General features: G+C 49.2%; 2 protein-coding genes across 30 annotated transcripts in view; one reads left to right on the top strand and one right to left on the bottom strand.

The window, feature by feature from the left end:
* HEMK1 (HemK methyltransferase family member 1) overlaps positions 1-4509 on the bottom strand; it is a 106752-nt gene extending 102243 nt beyond the window's left edge. For 2 of the 16 annotated variants that reach the window (XR_008233478.1, XM_052776917.1), the window contains exons 1-3: positions 4249-4453; positions 1696-2142; positions 1126-1217 (exon numbers count right to left, since the gene is read on the bottom strand). Coding sequence is in view for 10 of the 16 variants with exons in the window: in XM_052776917.1 (XP_052632877.1) it covers positions 1126-1217; positions 1696-1986 (383 nt within the window). In the remaining 6 variants the exon portion in view is untranslated. Of the gene's footprint in view, positions 1-1125; positions 1218-1695; positions 2143-2481; positions 3235-3423; positions 4093-4248; positions 4464-4487 lie in introns of those variants that run through there. The other 14 variants (XR_008233480.1, XM_052776931.1, XM_052776922.1 and 11 more) reach the window with 13 other exon arrangements.
* A 195-nt stretch (positions 4510-4704) lies between these two features.
* On the top strand, positions 4705-16896 carry CZH3orf18 (chromosome Z C3orf18 homolog). Of its 14 annotated transcripts, none has more exons than XM_052776845.1 (8): positions 4705-4778; positions 5652-6970; positions 8539-8931; positions 9714-9886; positions 10334-10359; positions 12017-12146; positions 13005-13149; positions 14155-16896. In XM_052776845.1, exons 3-8 carry the CDS (start codon positions 8698-8700, stop codon positions 14431-14433), a joined length of 987 nt encoding a protein of 328 aa, XP_052632805.1. In that variant the 5' UTR covers positions 4705-4778; positions 5652-6970; positions 8539-8697; the 3' UTR covers positions 14434-16896. The 14 variants fall into 14 exon arrangements, 13 of the variants coding, with proteins under 13 accessions (XP_052632805.1, XP_052632806.1, XP_052632803.1 ...); XM_052776846.1 differs by having other exon boundaries at positions 5652-6945; XM_052776843.1 differs by having other exon boundaries at positions 5652-6184.
* The last annotated feature ends 5316 nt before the right edge of the window (positions 16897-22212 follow it).

Below are 22212 nucleotides of genomic sequence, written 5' to 3' on the forward strand. Positions count from 1 at the left end.
GTATCTATCTTTGGATGTATTAAAAATCAAACTGGGCATGGCTCTGAGCAACTTGCTCTAGTTGATCCTGCTTTGAGCAGGAGGGGTGGAATAGATTTCCAGAAGTCCCCATCAACATCCATGATTCCATGATTTATGAATTTTGGGGCCATGTTTTCAGCTGCTGTGAGGCACCATACCTCACTTCTTCATGTAGAATAGCAGATATTTCTTGCAACCTTAACAGCACTTAAGACAGAGCAACTCGCAAGTCAGACAGCTCTGGGAATTTTGCATTTCTGCTCTTAACACAAGACTCAAGAGCACCAGGAAAACTTCAGGGAAGACACTCAGATCCTACAAAGAGTAATCACTGTTAACACACTGACTCCCTGAGAAACCTTCACATCCTATTCTGTGCAAGTTGTGGCAGGATTAATCTGCACAGCAAAATAAGGATCCACATCATAACCACGCTCACATAAACAAGCAGGAGGATGCTACCTCCAAACATACTCCCAAGCATCTCCCACCGTTCTAAATGATCCAAGTTCCAGAATATTTCCTCTCCTCACACACTACTCCCCAGGCCCAGTCTGATTCCAGGTAGCTCCTTCATACCAAACCCATTTAACTTTTGTGCTAAGAGAACCGCTCACACAGAGCAAACAAATGGAGGCCAAATGAAGACCAAAGCTACAGCAGCCATGAATACCTCTAAACACCAGGGAAATCCCTCTGCAGGCAAAGCCAAGAAAGGAAAGCACAGTAACACCACAGACCAGTATAGGACTGGCAGCTGAAGAGAGTGCTGAATCAGACAGAAGGGGCCAAGGCTAAATTTTCTAAGCACAGAAGGGCTTAATGAAAATGTACCCAACTCAGAGTCGGTACTGCCAGTTTCCAGCCCCTCTGCAAGATCCCTTAAACCCTCTTTGCTCCCAGACAGGACAGACAGGTGATTTGCTACCTGACAACAACAGCAAATGCCCATCACTTGAGTCACCATGAGAGACCTACACAGCACTGCTACTTGACATGTCAGCTGCTAATGGTCTTCTGCCTTCTCTCTGCTACCATTCTTCTGGCTGCATTAAGACTGAAGGAAAACCCTCCAAAGGAATGACTGTAAGAGGATGCTCCTACCTTTCTAGTCGCTTCTTGCTCAGCTGCTGGATTTGCTGCTGCTGCACTGCTGTAAGTGGAGTGTGGAGGCTTTTGGAGTTCAAGCTCTGAAACTGAAGACAAAGTAACTTTAAAGCTTGCCCATTTGTGCCACATGGGTGTCCTCTGCACCCTCCCAAGGGTATCCTCCAGGGAGACCCAGCATGCTGACAAACACATATGCCTGGGACTGTTGGAAACCACAAATGATTAGGAGAACCTATCTGCATGTTTAAAAACAAACCTGTACAAATGTTCTTCTACTTTTCGGGGCTCAGAAGAATAAGTAAAATTAAGAATCATTCCACCAAGCAAGTCAGGGTACAGTATGGGTGTATATGTCATGGGTTACATTTCAGTCTCTGCAAAACAAGGCATTTAAGAGACCCCAAGTGTTCTACTGGCATTAATAAACTATGCCTCACCCTCTCCGCCATCTAAGGAAAAGTTGTTCTACTTCCTATAAGTGAGATAAAAAGAAAGGTAAGGGATTCAATCAAAACGACAAAGTGAGAGGCACACAGAGACCTTTTTCTTTTCCTATTACTTAACTGTTTTTGCTCCCAGGACAAATGACACAATACATTCGCTGGACTCTCGTGCTTCAGGGATCCCATTTGTCTCAAACACCTTCTGCCAGTAGTTGACTGCATCAGTGGCAGTCACGAGCCCAGGTCTTACACCGCAGCTCTGCCTCAGAGATGACCACTTTGGACTGATGATAGGACTTTTACTTTCACTCAATCCCCCTGGCACGCACTGAAGTGAGAGACCGAACAATCTCCTGAGCGGTGGGTGGGTGAGGCATCTCATTGTTGTGAAATCAGTTCCTGGCTTCCACATGTGTTCCTTGTTGCCATCAGCAGATCTAGTCAGTGCTGAGACTCACAGGACACTTGGTGCTACCACAAGGCACTGTGGCTAAGCACCAGCTGACCCCAGTCAGTGGATTCTCCTCAGGGCAGCACAAAAACAGCACCAGTTTGCAGCTCTTCTGGTCTACAAAAGGAGGCAAAAGTACAGCCTGAATCCCTTGGGCTAGCAAATCATAGGTTCCCCTCTGAGAGAGTGCAGACTGCTTGCCCTAATCCCGGCCCACAGGTACAAAAACAATTACTCACACCCTAAGAGTAACAAAGGATTACCCCGAGAAAAGACTCAGGTAACAGCTAACCAGCTCTGCCACTGCAATCCATTTCTTTGCAGAGCTGCCCATTTTCACAGGCCAGAGCTACTGAGGCCAGTCCATACCCATGGCAGGGCAGAAGCGAGCGTGCCTACACGCAGGCACAGCACTCCTGCCTGTCCTCAGTCCCAGAAAGCCACAGGCACACCAACCTTCAGCTCCAGCCCTTGGCTCTCCACCCCATGGGTGGGCCACCCCGGTTCCCTGCAGGAAGACCTTCAGTCTCCCCTAGATTCCTTCTTTTATTCCTCTCTCTGTTCATAAACCACAAGTCCTAGGTTAGTGGGTGCACTCACAGAAGACTTTGACTCCATGGGTCAAGGGTCTTCTACACTGTCACCATCCCCAGAGAGCAGGCAAAGAGCTGCAGAGCCAGGGCTGAGCTGCTAAGAGCAGAGGAAGGAGAAAAGCTCACAAGGTACAACTAAAGGGAAGAGAAACACTTGCAAGATGCAAAGGCCAGAAAAGGCAAACCCTGCCAGAGGAAAGTCAGTCTCTTAAAGGAGAGAACAGGCAGAGCCAGCCAGAAAGGGAAGAAAAACAAACAAGATGACTGCAGGAGACAAAGGAGATGAAACTTTACAAAACAGCTGCTGCATTTCACAGGTGGAACTGTGTTTTAGTAGAGACAAACAGAACAACAATCCCACTTTCCTGCTGTGATCCATCAGAAATGAGGGCCCCCCTCCCTTCTGACTCGCAGTCCCTGGAGCCACTGTGGGTTTCCCCGAGTGCCCATTTCCATTCCTCTATTGATGGCTGCTTTTCATGTCTCAGAGAGGCCCAAACCTCCCCTCCTCCAATTCCTCCAGAAAACCACCGCACAAACAACTAAATACCTCTCCCGAGCAGCCGGCAGCACCCAGGGGCAGCTGCTGCAGGGAGATCTGGGGAGGCTGGGTCAGCTCCCACCTGGGGAGATGCTGGCAACTGAACCCCTGCAGCAACCCCGGACCCTGCTCTACCCCTGCTGCACAGTGAAACTGTGGGAAGAGTCAGGTGTCCACTGCCCTCCTTTGCAAAATCAAACCGAACAGAGCCCAGGGAAGCTGCAGAAGGAATACCCTGTAGCAAAGATCTCAAGATCGGCTTACCTGCTGCTTCCTGGCAAAGGGGTGGGTGCTCTAAGAGCCCAAGGATCCCCTTCTTACCATCTTCATTACCAGGAGCAGAGAGATAAGCAGCCCCTATGAAAATTTGCCTTTATGTTATGCATAAGCTACAGTCTTTACCTGAGCAGCTCCCCACTCCAAGGCCCTGTTTTGGGGATACTGCCACAAGAGGAATACTAAAGGAATAAAACATTAACCATTAGTGTTAGGGAGGCAGATAAGACTTTAATTGGCCATGGCTGGAACAATGCTGCCACTACTGTCACTATTAATAAAGGAGACCAGCTACTGATGTAAGGTCCTTGCCAAGAACAGTCCCTGTATGCTACTTCTTGGTGCAAATACCTGTTTGCACACAGGTAAGGAATAGATTTTTTTTTTTTTTCCTGCAGTTCTGTGGTTTGGTCCCTTCAACCCCCTGTTCCCCACTCACTGTAGTCCAACACGTACACCGGTGGCCGTAGAAAGGCAGGGCCTGTCCCACTCTCGGCCCCTGCCCTACACTCCACAGGCTCGGGCAGGAGCCGGGGCTTGCGCCGTACAAGTCGAACCTGTCTGCTGCCGGGTCAGCGGTCAGCTGAACCGGCCCCCCCACAGCGCCGCTGGCCGTACCGCGGGAGGGGGTACAAGTCCCCGTTTGCCAGCCAGGGAGCTGCCCACCCACGCCTCATTTCAGCGACCGGGCGGCTCGCCCGTGGTAAACGAGCCCCACAGAGCACGGTCGCGACGGGAGCACACGCCATGCCCTGACCAACGCCAGGCACCCCGCCCGGCCCGCACCGCGGCGCTGGCGCGGGGTCCCTTTACCTGGGCGGCGGCGGGCCCCGGCGGCCCCTCAGAGGCGAGGCAGCGCGCCCGCACAGAGACGCCTCACCTCAGGGCGGCCGCCACTGGCGGGGCTGGAGGCGCAGCCGACTCCCGCGGGGACCGGGGCCGTGGGCAGCCGCCTCCCGCCCCGCAGCCTGACGATGGGGGGGGGCGGGGGAGGGCTTGGGGAAGGGGTGTGAGGAGAAGCGCCGCACGGCCGAGACGCTCCCGCCGCTCACCGAGCGTCGCCGGCCCGCCGCCGGCACGCGCTTGAGTGACAGGCGCGCTGACCAACCTCGAGCCGAGCCCTGCGGGTGCCGGCCAATCGCCTGCGGCGCCGAGAGGCAGGGCGGGGCCGCCGGCCGTGCGGCGGCGCGCACGGAGCTGAGCGGCCCGGCCCGGCCCGCCCCCGGCGGGCAGCGCGGCCCCGCGGCCGAGGGCGCGCCCCCGGCCCCCCCCCCGGCCCCGTGCCCCCCCCCCCCCCCCGGCGGCGCTCCGGGGGGACCGGACGCCTCAGCGGGGAGCGCTGAGTAAGTGCCGGCCCCGGCGGGCCGGGGGCGCCGGCGGGCTAGGGGGCCGCCCCGGCGGGGGGGGTGGCGCGGCGGCGGCGGGCTGGGCCGGGCCGGGCCGGGCCGGGCCGCGGGGGGCGTCCGGCCGCGCCGGCCCGTGTGCGCAGGCTGGGGCCGCCGCGGCCTCTCGGCGGCGGGGAAGGGCGGAAGGGCGGGAGGCGGCGGCGCCCCGCGCTCTGCCCGACACCGTCCCCCTGTCCCGGGCAGGCCCGCCCAGCCCCGGCCGGGCGAGGCGGAGCGCTGCCGGTGGCCGGAGCGGCGGGAGCGGAGCGCAGGGCAGCGCTGCGGCGAGGTGGGGGGAGCCGGCTGCGAAGCCCGGGGCTGCTCCGTCACCGCCCGGGTAGCGTTTCGGAGCGGGAAGGGCCGCATGACCCGTTCTCCGTCTGGAAACTTCTCCCCGGGACGGGGAAAGAGCGGCTTCCCGCGGGGACAGTCCCCCCAGCCAGCCGTGGGGCGGCCCTGCCCCGAGCGGGTTAGGGGTCGGGGCCGTTGCTTGTATTTCAGTTTTGTATCGGCGCGGAGTGCCCCCGCGCCTGTAGGCAGGGCGGGATGCGGCCGTGGCACCTCTCTGACAGCGGGAGGGGGACAGCCGAGGTGCTCCGGTACACGGGACACGCGCGGGTGGGGCTTCCCCCCTTACCCTGGGGGCTGCCCCGGAGCCTGGTCAGCCCTGTAGCAGGGGGAGAGGAAGCCACAAGTTCACGCACTGGGAAGCCGCATCCCGTAGCCAGCAGCAACCCCGTGCTGCTTGCATTGGTGAATTACTAGAGACGCTTCATCGTGGTGAAGTAATGCAGAAAAAAATACTAGTTATTATTTGCCTTCTTCATCCAGAGATCCCGTGACCCATCTTCATCCTTGTGACACAAACCTCTATTCCTGTCATACCCGGGAGGAAACTGCAGCACAGAGAGATTAAAACCAAGACTCAGGAAAGCCAGCAGCCTTGAGCTAGTGCCTGACACGATGTTCTGCATGTCAGAGGTGTTGGCCACCGCAGCGCCTATTAGAGACCAGTTTGGAAACGCTGGCTTAGGAGAGAAACAAACGTGTTCTCCCTATTCCCAGACCCAACAGAGCCCAGCACAGAGCGGTCCTGGCTGTGGGAGAAGCTCTGTTGGTGCAGGCAATGGAAGAATGCCAGCTCGCAGCAGCTGAGGATCTGGTTCCTCTTCTGTTCTGTTCTGTTCTATTTGTGCATGGACTATGCTGAAACCTGCCAGCGATAGGTCGTAGCTGTCCCTGGCCATAGAGCGGCCGTCAGAGACTTGGAGTGTGCCCAGCCTGCAGATCAAATTCCAAGCACCAGGATGACAACTGGGAAAGGAGGGTGGTGGGAAAGATCATCCACCCCCAGCTCTACTGTTGTAAGCTGTGGGCCCTGGGCCATACTTGCACTCAGCCTCCCCATTTGGCCCTCTGCAACCTGGACCAGAAGGGGCTTGGGAACAGAAATGCCCTTATCTGGACCTGGAACTAGTTGTCTAAGCTGTGTCAGAAACCTTTCATACAGGACTGCTTTTAGAGCTAGGTCTCTGGGCTTGGGAATCCTTCAGCATGGACAGGACCCCGAGAGCATGAACAAGAGCCACTGTTCCCACTTGACCAGAATTTCAGCTGGCTAATTTTAACCTAGCCTAACTTTATTCAGAGGAGCAATGCACAGCAGCACAGTGTGTGGTCCACGCAAAAGGGGTCTTTCTTACCCAAAGGCTTGGTATCAGCTTCAACATCCAAGTTCCAGTGGTTTTCCATAACTGACACTGCATTGAGATGAAGGCCTAAGCCATTTTGTTTCCAAAATTCAGGAGCTGATCGAGATCTAGAGCCATACTTTGCAAAGCCCTTGGGCCTGCTTCACTCCTTTCACTTAGGCTCTTTTTCCACTTTTTGTTTCCTTGGTGGTGGCTTTTTTTAAAATGTGAATTATCGTCATGGAGAGTTTCCCTGAATAGCACAAATCAATGATTCTCTCTGAGGAGCTGCTCGCTCTGCCCAATACCTGCTCAACAATTCCTTCCCTTTCCCTGCCGGGCTGCAGCTGCTGCTGCTGCCGCTGCTGTGGCACTCAGATTTCAAATTTGCCATCTTTGTGCCCGAGTGTCCACTACATGTGAGCTCCACTGTGGTCAGTAATGGCTGGGGAGATCCAGGTGCCACATGGTTTAAACTTGGTGTGCGTGGTTTAGTGGTCAGTGAAGGACGTGGTCCCTTTCAGCTGCAATGAACTCGTGTCTCAGCATGATGTTAGGTGGGACCAGGCCAGAACTGCTATCTTCACATTCCTCTAGAAACTCATGGGAGTTTGACAGCTCCCACAGTCTCCCAGGCACTTTGAAATCCCCCAGCAACTCCTGCTTCACAAAGTTCACAGGGAGCTGTGAGACAGATCCCGCGTGTATGGTGAGAGATTTACCTGCTCAGGGAGATGGAGGACAAGTGCTGTGCAAGTCGAGGTGGCTGCTTGGGCTGCTGGCTGACCACAGGGCTGCCTGGTGCTGTTTGCCTGGTGTGATTTCTCTGCTTCAGTTGTTGGTGATGGATGTTAATCACACTGCTTAATGCAGCTATGGACAGCAGTAAGGCGTCACAGTAATGGGAACTGCGCAATAACCTTGCCTAGAATAGAACAGAGTGGAGCAGAACAATGGCTCATTTCTCTTTGCAGGCACATCTTTTTCTATTCAGAACTCATTAACCCCTATGTCCCGGCTGCATTCCAGTCCAGAGATGTAATGTCTGCTAAACTGCAGAGAAATTATCAGAGGGCTGCTACAGTAGCTCTCAGGGTCAGCACTGCTCTGGTCCAGAGATAGCTGCATTTTCACGGAAGCAATTGCTGAACTAATGTTAATACAGTGGTTTTATAAACAAAGCTCTGCAAATACTTCCCATAGGATCATCCCATGGTGTTTTGCAACTCCTGATCATTTGCACAATAGAAGCATGAAGCAATTAGTCTTTCATGTTTTCAGCATGAATAGATCTATCAAATTTCACAACTCCAATCCAAAATTGGACTCATTTTAAAATTAATATTGATAATTAGCAGTGCATGACTAAGCTCGTGTGGGTGCTTTCATGGAGGACTTGAGAAATACTCACTGTCTTTAGTAGCAGATGGGGGACTGGTGCAACTGGTGCCACTGCTTTAAGGAAGCTGCCTTTCCAGAGCACATGGGATGAGGGACAGTGGGGTGATGGATACTGCAGTGATTTACCAGTCACCAGTGACTACCACAACAGGGAAGTCCTACTTTGGATTCAATAAAAAGGATCCTGAGATGTGGATGCCTCACAGCTGAGTGCCATTTTATTGGATGTGTTCCCACTGATAAACTTAAGGGGATCCATGTAACTTTCCAAAAATTAAAAGCAAGAGACAGAAGCAGGAAAATGCTGTATCATCTCCCAGGGCAGATAGAGGCCACCTGGCTCAGCCTGGAGCAGACCAAAGACAGGGGTCCTGAGGTTGTCCTCACATAGATCTGTGAAGTGCCTGCAAGGAGGCAGAGCTGAAGCAGCAAGGGGAGAGCGTATCACGGAGTGGAAGTGAATTAGGCATGACTTCAGGGGCCCTCAGTACCCCTGAAAAATCTTTTTCCTATTTTGAGTGGGCATCTGTGAGCTGCTCTCAAAAATTGCACTAGTGAATTGGGAAACTTTGGAAAAGGTTGTGCCTGTCTCTAAGAGCTGTTCATTTGTTCTCATTCTTTCGTAGGCAGAAAACAGTGTGGTTCCTATGAAGAAAAACCACCAGCAATGATGCCACAGGACAGGTCTCACATGAGGGTCTTTGATACAAAGGGCAGCTCTCTGCTTCTGTAGCTGATGGGTGAGGACAACAGCTTGGTAAAAGGAGCTACCAAGAGCTGGCAGGATGAGTTACAGCTCACCCTCTGTGCATGACTTGTATCACAGCACCACCACCACGGCCAAGCCAGACCCAGGGACAACTCTGGATGTGACTGTACCAGAAACAGCTACCATAAGCCCTGAGACTACCAGTTTCAACAGCACCAAAATCCCAGATGTGGCCAACACTGGACCCGGCATGAGCACAATGCTGCTGTCCTTTGGGATCATTACTGTGATTGGGTTGGCTGTAGCTATGGTAAGAGGCCCCTGCTAAATATTTCTCTGTCTGTTGAGGGTGGAGGGTGGCAAAGGGGCTCTAGGACTGATTTGGGTTGAATAATTTATTTGCCTTCTACTAAAGCTCACCCAGAACTGCTGGGAACTGATAGTTCCTCAGATCCCTTTCTTTTGAAGGCCTTTATCCAGTGCTCCAATATTTCTGCAGTCTCCCTGAGGTCTAGTCTGAATGGGATGCTCAGCAGGCTTAGAGGAAGCCATATGTAGTATCAGTATTTATTTTTAACAGCAGTAGGAAGTTCAGTTAAAAGAACACAAAGCAGATTCTGTTCTGACTTGCTAACTGGAACAGCTGCATTGATTTAAACCTTGTCAACACAGGCGCTACAAGAAAGTTCATCCAAAGTAACTTTTAAACCAGACTATTGAAACCACATTAATCTCCCCTGTGGACATGCCTTTTTGAATTAAAGCGGCCTGAATCCATTTTAGCTGGACTCATTCTGGACTGCATTTCCAAGGTTCTACTTGCTGGGTATCACCAAAGTCCTTGAGGATTTGCTGTGTAACTAACCTTGCCATTAATGCTGTAGGCAGAAGCTTTCAGAAACTATAGTTCTGGGCCTGACACGGGCAATGCAAGTGCTGCAGTTCTTCTTTTTATGTATAACCAGATCGTTTACCTGCCAACAGAGAACAGAAGGTAGCAGCAAGCTCCCATTCCTCTTATGAGGAAGAGCTTCACTAATACAACCATCAGAGGAGCCTACAGAAAGGGACTACTGCAAAATTTCATTGCAGGCCCAAGGAGGAGTTTTTCCAAAAGCCCCTAGGAGAACCTGGAAACATTATCCTGGAAACGGTCATAAGTTCCCAAGAGCAACATCCAGCGTTCGTAGTTCTCAGAACAAGGCTCTGGAGGCCACAAGCCTCACTTTCTTCCCAGCGCAGCCACTCTTACAGGCTGACACGAGGCAAGTCACAGAGCATGCCCTCTTTGCTTCTTCCCTTTATACTGGGGAGGGGGTAACAGCACTTCTATGCTTTAGGAAATCTACAGATGAAAACCACAAAGGGAAGGTTTTTCATCCACTCTTAAATTGCAACATATGTCCTGCAGCCACCAGAAATGTGCTGAGCTACACCTAATAGTAATACACCTAATACTCTTACTACTACTAACACACCTAATAACAGGCCACTCGAGCACTTAGTGTCAGACATGATATGCTGCCAAGCTTACACTGATGCATATGAAATTTCATTTTCGGTTGTCACTTCTCCCTTCCCCCTGCTTTGGTGCGCAGTGACACCAGACTTGCTACACCTCCTTTCTGTGTGCCCTGTGCCCAAAATTTCTCTTCTCGGCTGTTTCCTATCCTACTGGGACTGTTGTAATGATGGTTTTCTTTCTCCTTCAGGTTCTGTATATCAGGAAGAGGAAGAGGTAAGTAACATCTGTTGTCAGCTGAAGGAAACTCAGTGCTTCAAAATCCAGAGAGAGCTCGGAAGGAGACAGGGAGATGGGGAGAATGTAAGGGATGGCTGCCTGAGAACAAGCCTATGGGGAATCAGCTGCGTGTGAATGAGGCAGGGGTAGGGACACTGCACTCCTGGTACTGGCCCACCTTCTAACACCAGAGCTTCAAAGACTCCTCCGCAGCTTTGGAAAGGAAAACATGGTTGAGCAGGAGGAGGTTAGGGATCCTGCAAACTCTTCATGCTTTGTCTATGAGATGCGCTAAAACAGAGGAAAGTGTTATGAGTGTATAAAGAAGCTGGGAACTCTGTCATGAGAGGTGTGGATCTCACATTTCAGCCATTCCCAGATCCCTGTGTTTTCCAACAGCCCGGGCCAATGACGCTGGCTTTGCAAGGCTGACGGCCTCTTTAGCTGCAGTCACAGCAACTGGCAGCAGCGTAGTGCAGAGATGCAGCTTTCTAGCCCAAGACTTAGTGTCTTAATTTCCTTGTTAAGCTCCTGGCTGAAAATAGAGAGGAGAGCAGCATGCAGGGAGACACACATCTTGATTCTTCCATCTCTGACAGCAGAGACACTGGTGAAGATCCATTAGATGTGGTGCCCCCTCCCTGCCTGACTTCTTGTGGCAGGCCTGGCCTGGCCATGGACTTTCAAAAAGTGTTGCTGCCCACTGTAGAATTTGCAAGCCAGACCCTGAAGCCCAGATTTGGGTACTGCCACAGGAGCAGCTAATGCTTGGCCTGTGAACATTGTGCTGCTGGAGATAATGGTTGTGTTGGCAAACCCATATAGAAGCAGGGGGTGAATGCGTCATCCTAACACTTGCCAAAACAGATATTTGTGGTGACACTGCCAGTAACTGCTTGTGTGTTTCCCTCTCCCACCCCCCAAAACTCAGCTACAGCCTAAGGCAAGGCTCAGTGTTTTCTGACGGATGCCCACCCATCCATCCTCCATCTCTGAGGTACCCAGTATGTGCCTTAGGGAGACCCCTTGGGCTAATGCATCATAGCTTTGTCACTTAGAGCAATGATACAAGCGTAAAAACAGTCTGTCCACAGGCATCAGCATCCTGTGAGAATCTCTCTCTTTCCTATTTTCTATTTATTGTTTATTATTTTCTATTTATTTTTATGTACTTCAACCCTTAAAGTACTACTTTTAGGCTACTGGAGCTAAAAGTGGACTTCTTCTGGCAGACATAGCGTGACATGGCAGGACTGGCTGTTGTGGGCAGAGGGACAGGGGAAAAGTGCCTAGCCAGCATGTTTCACCATCTCTTTTGTCCCACCACATAAAGCTTGATCTTTTAAGGTCTGCAGGAACTTAAATCCCTGTCTGATTCCTCTGTGCGTAATGCCTGCCAACATAGATTAGTGATGGCAATTAATCCCTGTAACTGCACTCTTAAGTATCTTCCACTCCTGCCAGCTGTGTGTACTAGGTTCTTATCCTCATCCCTGCAGGACAGGACATGACCCTTATCCAGCAAGAGCAACAAGAGCAGAATCCCTGTGCAGCAGGAGAAACAGCCTGCAGAAAGATTCAGCAGTGGGGTGGGGAAGGCAGCCTGAGCACCTGTCCTTCTCAACTAACCCTTTCCCTTCCCTCCCATGGGCAGGCTGGAGAAGCTACGGCACCAACTCATGCCCATGTACAACTTTGATCCCACCGAGGAACAGGATGAGCTGGAGCAGGAGCTGCTGGAACACGGGCGAGATGCAGCATCTTCCCAGGCATCGCAGAGCAAGGTAGGCAGCAGGGGCCAGTGAGTCTTATTAAAACCACTGGTACCTGCACTGATTTTGTTACAGAGTCAAAGAGTTTTTGTAGGGTTGTAGGGTAAGGAAACCATGTAAGACCTCAGAAGAATTTCCCCCATCGCTGCCAGCCCTGGAGATAGGGGGCTTGAGCATTTTTGAGTGCTTAGGATGGACTGAAGAGTCAGGCAGCTAGGACAAAGAGCCTGTGGAGGTACAGTGCTGGCTCTACTCAACTAGGAGAGAGAAAAGGGCAACTTCAGTAATTAAGGGTGAGTTTACTACAGTTTACCACCCAGGGCACCACAAGGGAGCAGCAGGATGAATGCCTTTTTCTGTGAGACGGGGTTTCAATGCCAGCAAAGCACTGAGGCTCCTTTTCCCTGGCCCTGAAAAGCAAATAATTTCTACCCAGTTTTAAGGTATCCTTGCATTGCCTAAGGATGCAAGCGTGGAACAAGGTCTTGCTGAGGGAAAGCCTGTAATCGTAACAGTTAACTGTGCTGCAAGCCCTGAAGAACACAGGCAGAAAGCCTGCACATTGTTGTGGCATTGCACATCTGGTCTTGTCAGCACCTCCAGGCCAACCTTGCTGGGCACAGAGTAGGCATGGCTCAGAAAGAGAAAAGGGAGGAGAGTTCTCTATTTGAATTTGAGGAGAGGGGAAGAAAGCTTTGCTTTGACCACTCTGAGTGTTCAAAGGCATGCAGCATGCTGACAAATGATAAGGTCCTCAGAGACCATTGACTTACTACATTTGTGAGTTAGGAAAGAGCTTGATAGCTTGCCCAGTTGTTTTTGGTTAATAGTCCAGATGGGTCTTTGACAAGAGGCTATCTCCCTCCCCAGTGTACCAAGAGGTAGGAGAAATAGGGAAGAAGGGCTTCTCACCATCGTTTGCAGCCAGCTTCACGGTGTTTTCTGTTTCCTTTGTCACCACCACCACACAAAAAGCCTTTCTGAAAGACAGAGCCGGCAGGGATGGTTGGAACAGGTATGTCTTTTAGCCAGTGATGCAGCCTCCCCTTAGAGTAGACATCTCTCCTTTCTTGAATTCCTCTCCAGCTGCTCTGTGTTGCCCGTGTCTTCCCTTGCTTTTCCAGTTCCAGGAGCAGGAGTTCTCCCAAAGAATTCTCGGTTTCCACCTACTTTACACCTTCAGATAATCTGTAGCAAGCTTGATGTGGGCAGAAAGGGAAAGAGGAGATAATAAATACAACTGTAATTACAAAATATTTACACTGAGACATGTTTCCCAACCTGCTAAAGAGCACAAAGGAGATGTGTGTGTTGGAATATGAAAGATAATCAACATACTTCATATACTGGTTTGGGAAAGCAAGAAATACTGTTGTATAAAAGCAAAGGATCTTGTCCTCTGCATAGTGCATGCTGGGAAAACATCAGCTCCCTCTATTAGCGCACATAGAGGACTTCCCTTCAGGTAATAAAGCGGGGAAATGACAAGGCCAGAGTTAAACTTAGCACAGTAAAAGTAGATCCTTCCTATATAGGGACTGGCCAGCAGGATACCTCAGATCCCTCCAGGGCTTGCTAATACACAGATACCTCTGCTTGGAAAGTATGCAAGTTTAAAGCCTTAACATAAGAGAGGGAGAGTCTAAAACAACAGCCAAAGTTCAGTCCATGGCATGTTTCCAGGCCTTCTTGATGTTTCAAGTCTTTTCATGCTGCCTTGTATATATAAATAGTGAGACCCAGTAATCCAATGATGTGGGGATTTTAAACTGGCACGGATGTGCTGACTTGCTCTCTGGCCTGTTGTATTTTTCTGTCACAGCCTTGTTAATGCCAAGTTAGTCAGCCAGCCTCCCCTTAGTGAGGGGTGCAGTCTAGTTACAATACTGTGCAGTCTGTGCCCAAGCACACACACCTGAGCAAAGGCAGACTTGCTGGGTCTCATCTTTCACTGCTTCAATGCAGATTCTGCTGACAAGTCAAGGAGCCCTCCAGAGACCCAGCCGTCTTGTGTTCACAGACGTTGCCAATGCCATCAATGCGTGAACAATACCTGCCCCTGCTCTGGGATCGTGTTGAGACTGGGGAGGATGAAGCCAACAAACCAGTGACTTCCCGCAAGCATGGCCGATCCACTGAGCCCAGCTGGTCACCCCGTTGGTTTGTGTTACAAATGGGCACAAGCACTGGGAACTCTCGTCACTTTGGGAAGCAAACCCTTTGTGATGGCAGTGGTGATTTTTTGGTGCGTCTATTACCACTAAAAGGTCCTGAGCTCCAGTTTCTGGGCTGGTGCTGACTAATACCATCTACCAAGCTGCGTGCTTAGGAACAGTGCCTGCTTTGTTGTAGATTAACTTGTCAGAGCACATGTGCATGCTCTCTGGGTCAGGGAAGGAGGAGAGATGCATGTTTCAGAGAGCTTCCCCATTGGCTTTGTGCCACCAGACCCCAAGGAGAGCGATGAATGAGCCTCTCCCTACAGTGACTGCAGACTTTGGCAGATCCTGGAGGGGTGACTGGTGGCAAAGCCCCTTTGAGCAAGGAGAGCTGACTCCTCTAGCTGAGCGGTAATCTGGGGCATGCCAAGGAGAACACATACTATGGGCTTATCCCCGTTGTGGCACGTGGGCTGCTGATAAATGTGTGCCCGGGGTAATGTTGAAGCATGGGGAATTTACTAGCTTTAAAAAGTGAAATCGTGACCATTTGGCTGATTACATCTTAACTGAGGAAGTGGCTGAATATCCCAAATTAGGGCTGCTGTATAGACAGAGGGGAATTCACACAGCTAGAGGCAGGGGGTGTCAATGTCTGGCTATGTGACTCCCTGCTGCTGAGCTAGCGATAATGGTGCTTGGGCCACAGAGAGGAGTCCAGCAGAACTGGGGTTCCGGTACCATGCATCGCCCTCCTGCTTTGGCTCAGGGAAGTTTCTACAGTGCAGAGTGTTATCTAGAAAAAAAGATCAAGCCTTGAAATATTTGCTTTTAAATAAGGAAAAACATGTATTGGCTCAATATTACAACAGCCCCATGTCTGCCCCCAGAGGTGACTGAACAGCTGGTTCGTACTGCCTTACCTGCCAGGATCTGCAGTCAGAGCCTTCTCTTCTTCCTGCTGAAGGAAACACGGAGCTTTGTGTTAGCCTCTGCTCATGTTACCTGCTAATGCAGAAGGTGGGACTAGACAGGTAAGCCAGGAGTTTCCCTGTAACCCTGAAGCATCCCTCTGCCTGTGCGTCCTTCAGGGCTGCAGGAGGGAGAGAGCGTGAAGGGGTCTCTGGCCACCTTGGCAGGCTGCAGCGTGGTATGGGGGCTGTCCTCCGCAGAGCCTTTTGGTGGCCACCAGCCCTGAGTGCTGCAGGGCAGCACAGCAGCCGAGGCCAGTAGCAGAGCCTGCAATGCAAGCATCAGTACCCAGCCACGCACTGATCACCTCCTGATTTTTTCTGCAGTATGTGCATTTGTTAGTCAGATCATATTCCATCCACAGCACCAGTCAAAAGGGAATCAGGGCAGGCAAAAGTTTGAATGCAGATCTAAAGGTAGGCTTTATGCAAGGTGATCTGTCACTGAATGGCAATTCAGGTATTATGTGCTTTGTTGCAAGTTTGGACCTGCCAGTTAGTTTTTGTTCTCCCAAATATTTTTTTTTCTTCCCTACTGTGATTTTGGTTTTTCTCCTGTGTTTATTAAATGCAGCCTCTTTCCTGGGCATGTGCCACTGACCCCTGCAGCGCACAGTTGCTTACCAGCCCTCCCTCCTTCACTGGCACGGCTTCCTTCATGGCAGTTTTACAGGGCTAAGTTGCTTTAATTTTTCAGTATCTCTCTTTTTAAAACCAGGGAGTTCTGGGAGTGTATTAGGGCTAGGAGTGTCATCACCTATGGAAAGCGGTCCCTCCTCCATACCCAGGAGATCTGGTAGGAGGCACTCCCAGGCTGCTGGTTGCTGCTGGTGTTTGCACTCCAGGGATACTGTTGGAAGGAAGGTATGTGGGTACAAATACTCCTTAGAATTTGGACACTATCTGTGGGTCTTCCCAGAGGTTATGCCTGTGTGACCAGCTGAGAAGCCAATAAATCACCACACGCACACGTGCACACTTACTATCTCCTCCAAGCACTCACTGAGGGCAGCCAGCCACAGACATCAGACTTCTCCCTTCAGCAGCTGGTGCGTCACTACCTGTCACACTCCTATGCTCTGCAGCAGGACAGGGATGCAGGCGGCAGCAGGGGTGCATGGCTGTCCTAAATCGTAACATTTCCCCTAGAACTCTTAGGATTGGAACTTCATTTGTTGGTTTAAAGTCAATAAAAGGCAAGCGTAAGCTGAGCTGTTTCCTCAAACTGTTGGCCTACTTTGTGCTCTTTACCCAACTCCATGTGCTGCACAGGCAGCTGCCAAGCAGTGCAGCTCAGGTGCTAAAACATGCACCTTGTTCCACGTTAATACTGAGATGTATCTTGTCTAACAAACACACCTACAGAGGAATTCTCTTTAACCATTCTTCCTGTAATGGTAGGCTTTGTCCTGTGATGACTGCCCTTAGATTAAAGAAGTACAGGTAATAAGACTAAAAGAATATTACGGGTATTTGCTGGGCTTGTACTGGAGTATTCTTTTAGTTCAATAGCACCTCCTCTCACAGTTCTTGGAAGTATATGTACAATTTAGCAGAAGCATTATGATGTAATTTAATTCAAGTGTTTCTGTGTTTTAAGCATTGAAATATAATTAAACTATTTACATGAAATCTAGTGTGATTGTCTTTTTCCCCCCCCATCATTTGCATTTTCCACAGAAAACGCTGGAGGGTATCTTCAGTACCTGTTGGTAATATGTATGCAGTGAATTCCCCTACTCTTTCGAAGACTGAAGTGTGAAAAACTTGGAGGGACAAGCTCTGTGGGGGCCAAGGTTTAGTGTTCTACAGCATGGAAACTCAGACTTCTTCAGGAAGGCTTGGTGGAGAAGTCAGGAAGGCAGGAGCTTCCAGCCTAGCAGATCCTGGGCATCCAGAGTGCAGAAGGACAAATTCCAACTTGTCCGTTTGCCATATTATCCTTTAACCAGCTGAATTCCTGGACAAACTAGGGGTTCATCACCTCACCTGCAGCTCTGTCCACCATAGCCTGCCCACACTGGGGTGAACACTGTGCGCAGCAGCATAAGTAGCTCCATGGTAATATTGGTGTATTTCGGATTTGCTTTCTGTCTCATCTTCTGGCCCACAGACCCAAAACTTAGGACTAATTAGGAAAGCTGTCGGATTAACTGAAGAGGCTATGTGCAGGGACAGAACTAATCGTATGAAAAGCTAAATAGTCGTACAGCACACAGAACAACGTGGAGCATAAAGAGACTCAGCTGTGGAGACTTCTGGATGTTCATATGAAGCAGAATTGGCTTGTGTTCCAATCAAGCCAGTTATAAGGTACTAAAAGATATACAAGAGGATGGAATTAGGTACCAACATTTGGGTTTAAGGGCTGTCTGTTTTCCTCCATGTGTGATTCCTCATGCTCATTATTCCTTGTTTTCACATAGATCATGGCTGCTCCTGAATGACCAAATCTTGTTTCATAATCCCCAAAACTCCAGATAAAGAGAAACTCACCTTGTCTGGTGATATGCATGTGTGCTGAAGAAGTTGCACACGGAGGAGGCAAAGCAGAAGCCTGAGGTGCTACGTTTTATACCTTTATTAAAAACAAACTCCAAGGCTAATTTGAAAGTTGCCAACAGTCTTTATGCCTTCACCAAAACCGTGAGAATCTTCCAAACTTTGCTAGATAACAAACTTCCTTCATCTCCCGTGTTTTGATCTGACTGTAATGACCTCCTATTTTTGACTGAGTCAGACCAAAACTGTCTGAGCTTAAAAACACTTAAAATGCATTTGCTTAGAGGTAGGATTTGGCTACACAGAGAAGGTAACTAACTATATAAAATCCAAGTAATCCAGCATGAGATCCTGGCTCGCTGAAGATGGCCGAAATTCTGCCCACCTTTAATAGGCATTGACTTTCATTCCAAGTCTCTGCATAAACATCGAAGCTGAAGCTATAGATTGGGTTTTCAACTGCACACGGAGTAGGTCCTAACAGTGTGAAATTCTGCTTGTTCTCCTCAAGCACTTACATTTTTATGGAGACATGTTTTCTGCTGTGGCTTCCCAACAGAGTATTAAGAGGTAGCAAAGACTAGATTTTTTTTTTTTTTTTTTTTTTGAGAGAGAGAAGTACTTTGTATGCATGTCCCAGAGGAATACTGCTGACCTAAAGCAAATGTTTTTACTATCTAGCTGAGGCAGCTTCCATCCCTACTCCATGCCACCAGCTGAGAAAGGTCTGACTGACATCATAAGAAAAGCTTGAGTCTCTTACAGATGCAATCCCTAATCCATTTAGGAGAAGCTGAAGTTGCAGTCTCACATTGTAATAGCTATTACTGTCGGGTAATTAGGGTTAATTAAACAGGCAGTACAGCCTTGCAAGCAGAGTACTAAACCTGCCAAATCACCTGAAAATCAGGTAAAGTTGGGAAAATACCTTGGTCTGCCACTGGAGTGGCGTTTGGATGCAGACATGGACTGCAGCTGAACTTGTGTGTCCACTGAAAAAGAGCAGCTCCCTAACCTGAATTCAGAGGAACACCAGTTGGATCTTCTCATTAAGCATCAACATTTACAGATTTGCATGCATGATGTCCCACCTGGGTTTATCCACACAGCAGGAGAAGGGGGTCAAACTCTTCCCATACCTGGCAGCATGCCTCCGCCGACATCATAAAGTTTAGGTCAGTCCCTGTGATCTAATCCATTTAATCCTTGATTTCTCTGCTATGTGGTAGAGGAAGCACAAAGGTTATCTGTGGTCTCAGCAGAAAACTGCATCACCAAACTCCATACACAAGAACCTATTGTTAGGGCAAACCAGACAACACACAGAATTAACAGGATCAGGACTCTGATCACTACTAAACTGGGCATACTGGACAAAATGACCTAGAAGGAAAAAAACTTTTTTTTTTTCCTATTATCTCTCTCCTGTCAGCCCTTCGTCTTAATTCTGCATACATTTTCTTGGGTTAAATAAATACTTGCTAAAGGAACAGACCTCTGATGAAAGGATAATAAATGAGCTCAATATATACTGCCATTTCATGGGTTTCTGCTATGCACTGCCATAAATTTAAAGTCAATTATGTTCCGTTTAAACATTTAACACTGTAAAGCTAGCTAATTTTACATCTTGTCAAAGATAATTGAAATACCCACTTTGTCCCTTTAATAGGCAGGCAGAGCATCCACAAGATGGAAAATACCACTGGGATTTCACTGTTTGCAACTGGATAATGGAAATACCCTAAATTCCTCAGAATTCAGCAAGATCAGCTCTGACACTGAAAGCACAAATCTGCATACAATGTGAAACTCGGCAGCCAGCAACAATCTCAGACCAACTGGCTACTGCTGTCTCCCAAAACTAAACTGCATCAGCAAGCTTTTATTTGCATAGCTGCAACACTAGAGGACCCCACATACGCACATTATGGACTGAAAATACAACTAATTTAAATTGAATCCTGAGGCTCTGAAAGGAAGCAACCTTTGTGTAACTGGTTCTTTACAGACACTCCTTTGAAGTGATGAAATCCAGTGGCTGTGACTAAGCTTGTAAACATTGTGCACTCAGAGTTGCTATCAAATTCAGGGGGAGTGCCACCAGGCCAAAAGCTAGTTACAGGAGATGGCCCTGAGCTGATAATGCTAGGATAAAAATTTCAGAATCAATCCCCAAGACATCAGGGTGCAAACTTTCCTTTAAAGCATCCAAGTTACTGGCTACTGGAGCAACAGCATTAGGTAAGCTGGAAATGCCAGGAAGGTTTTTCTTTTTGATAAAGAAAGGACCCAAAGACTGTCAGGTGCAATCCCTATGGGCTACTGAGCAAAACTTAACTCTTGGGACTGCTCCTTCAATCTGCCAGAGATGGTAAGATATCTAAGTTCAGCAATTAGCTGTGTAAATAGGTTTCCTTTACTGTATCTGCATTACTAAGTCAACACTATCTTTCTGTTGAACTATTGCTGTCCACGGCAGGGCAAGGCACCATGTTATCCAAGTATTTTTAAGAAAGATTAATATCCTCACAAAAGATATACTACAAAAAGTGAAAGGCATCTCTCTGACAAGGCATTTGCCATTTCTTCCCCTAAGGCCCTGTTTGGATGTTTGGGGTAAGCCAGCAGACAACAGGAGAGAAAGCTTGGCCAAAATTATCACAAAGAAAGAATTTGAAATATGACATTAAAAATCTTGTTTGCTTTCCAGTCCTCTGGCTTCAGCAAGACATGAACAGGTGGCATACTACTGAGCTGTGGCAGGGATGTTACTCAGAGATCTCCTAAGACCAGTAGTTTTGCCGGGCCTGGAACCGTCTTTTCCAGTGATGCCTAAAGGGAGAGATCATGGGAGAAAGAGGGTTAGAGCTCTGGTTGCAGGAGCCTAGCTGCCCAAATGCCCCATTTAGAGTCAGTGCGAGGTTAAAAGGTGGCAAGGATCCATTCCCAAACAACCAAAGGTCTTCACAACAACATTCCCATTGCTCTTGTACCAGCTCCAGGCTAAAGCATGACACAAACTGCTTCCCTGGCAGCAGGCCTCAGCACAAGGCTATTGAGAGCCCCAAAGTTACAGTCTGTGTGTAATTTTCTGGCTTCTGCTATGCAAACACACATCATAGCCTCTGCTGTGAGTAGTTATGGATTTCCAACTGCCACCCTGGATCCTCATGGACACAAAGTACCAGAAGTGCCTTACCCAATGTCATAAACATCAGGAAAGTAGATGCACAGAAGGTCTGAAAATTGTCTCAGAGTGGGGAATGTTTCTGGCTACACAGGCTTGCTCTGATCTGCAGCTAACCCCTTGGTTTCAGGAAAGCTGAGGTGACTGTTGGGGCAGCAGAGGGAACAAAGTGAGACAAAGGAGTTTGCAGCTGCTCCATCTCTCAATGTACTGAGAACAACACAGGGAAGGGAAGACAGACAAAAAGGAGCAAGATTCCAAGGCCGCTTCTGGCTTTGGACTGGGTCTTGGAAATTTTGCCATAAAAGCAAACTCTTTCCCTCTCACACCTATACTTCATTAGCCAAGCAAGGTTACCGAAACAACCCAAGGCTGCTTTTGTGGCTTAGAAGGCTTTGAAATCAGCTTCATCAATCATTCGGTAGTGGTAGTCGTGGAAGAGAAGACAAATGCTTCTTGGCTCAGACAAACAGAAAACTTTAGCAATTGAGTTGTGATTGGCAGTATCTGCAGGCAGCAACACAATAAAGCCTGAACCATTAACAAACCCCTGCCTGCTCCTGGATAACCTAGAGTCACCCATAACCAGTGCCTTGGGAAAACCAGAGCTGGATCCCCAGCTACAAAGGCCATGGAAAAACATCAGCTAGCTTTAAAGCAGCTCTGTGCCCCATGGCAGGCAGTCTTGCATATTTCTAGTTTGGCTCTTCCTATTTCTTGATTCTCCCCATGACAGACTGACTGAAAAGCAGGGAGTCAGTCATTGTTTATTTCAGCAGTTCTTCCTTAAGGTTGCAGACACAAAGCCCAGGGCAGATCTCCTTCCCACTCAGAGTTGTAGAGCATACAACCTGCAGGATGAGCAAGCACATGTATTCTGCCATGCCCTCCCTCTAGCACAGCAGCTCAAAAATCCTCACCTGAAAGGAAAAAGCAAACCAACAAACCTCACAATGACCAAATCTCTGGCTGTGCCTATAGCAGAAGATGATTATGTGATTGCAGACTCCTGCTAGCAAATCTCAGAGCAGTAGCCTCCTGCACGAGTAGCACAAAAGCTTGCAGGCATATAATATCTAAGTTAAACCCAGACCCATAGAATGGGTTCATCCAGAAGCTACCTGTCTGAAAGCTCTACAGCTGCATCTCACTTGCAAACAAGCCACAGGATCTATAGTTTCCAGTAAGTCAGAATAGCAAGTCTCCTCTTCCCTTTTTAGTCAGAAGTTTCTAAGACAGGATTACCACTCCATCTC

This window comes from Harpia harpyja, chromosome Z (assembly GCF_026419915.1).
Source record: "Harpia harpyja isolate bHarHar1 chromosome Z, bHarHar1 primary haplotype, whole genome shotgun sequence".
Taxonomy (NCBI): Eukaryota; Metazoa; Chordata; class Aves; order Accipitriformes; family Accipitridae; genus Harpia; species Harpia harpyja.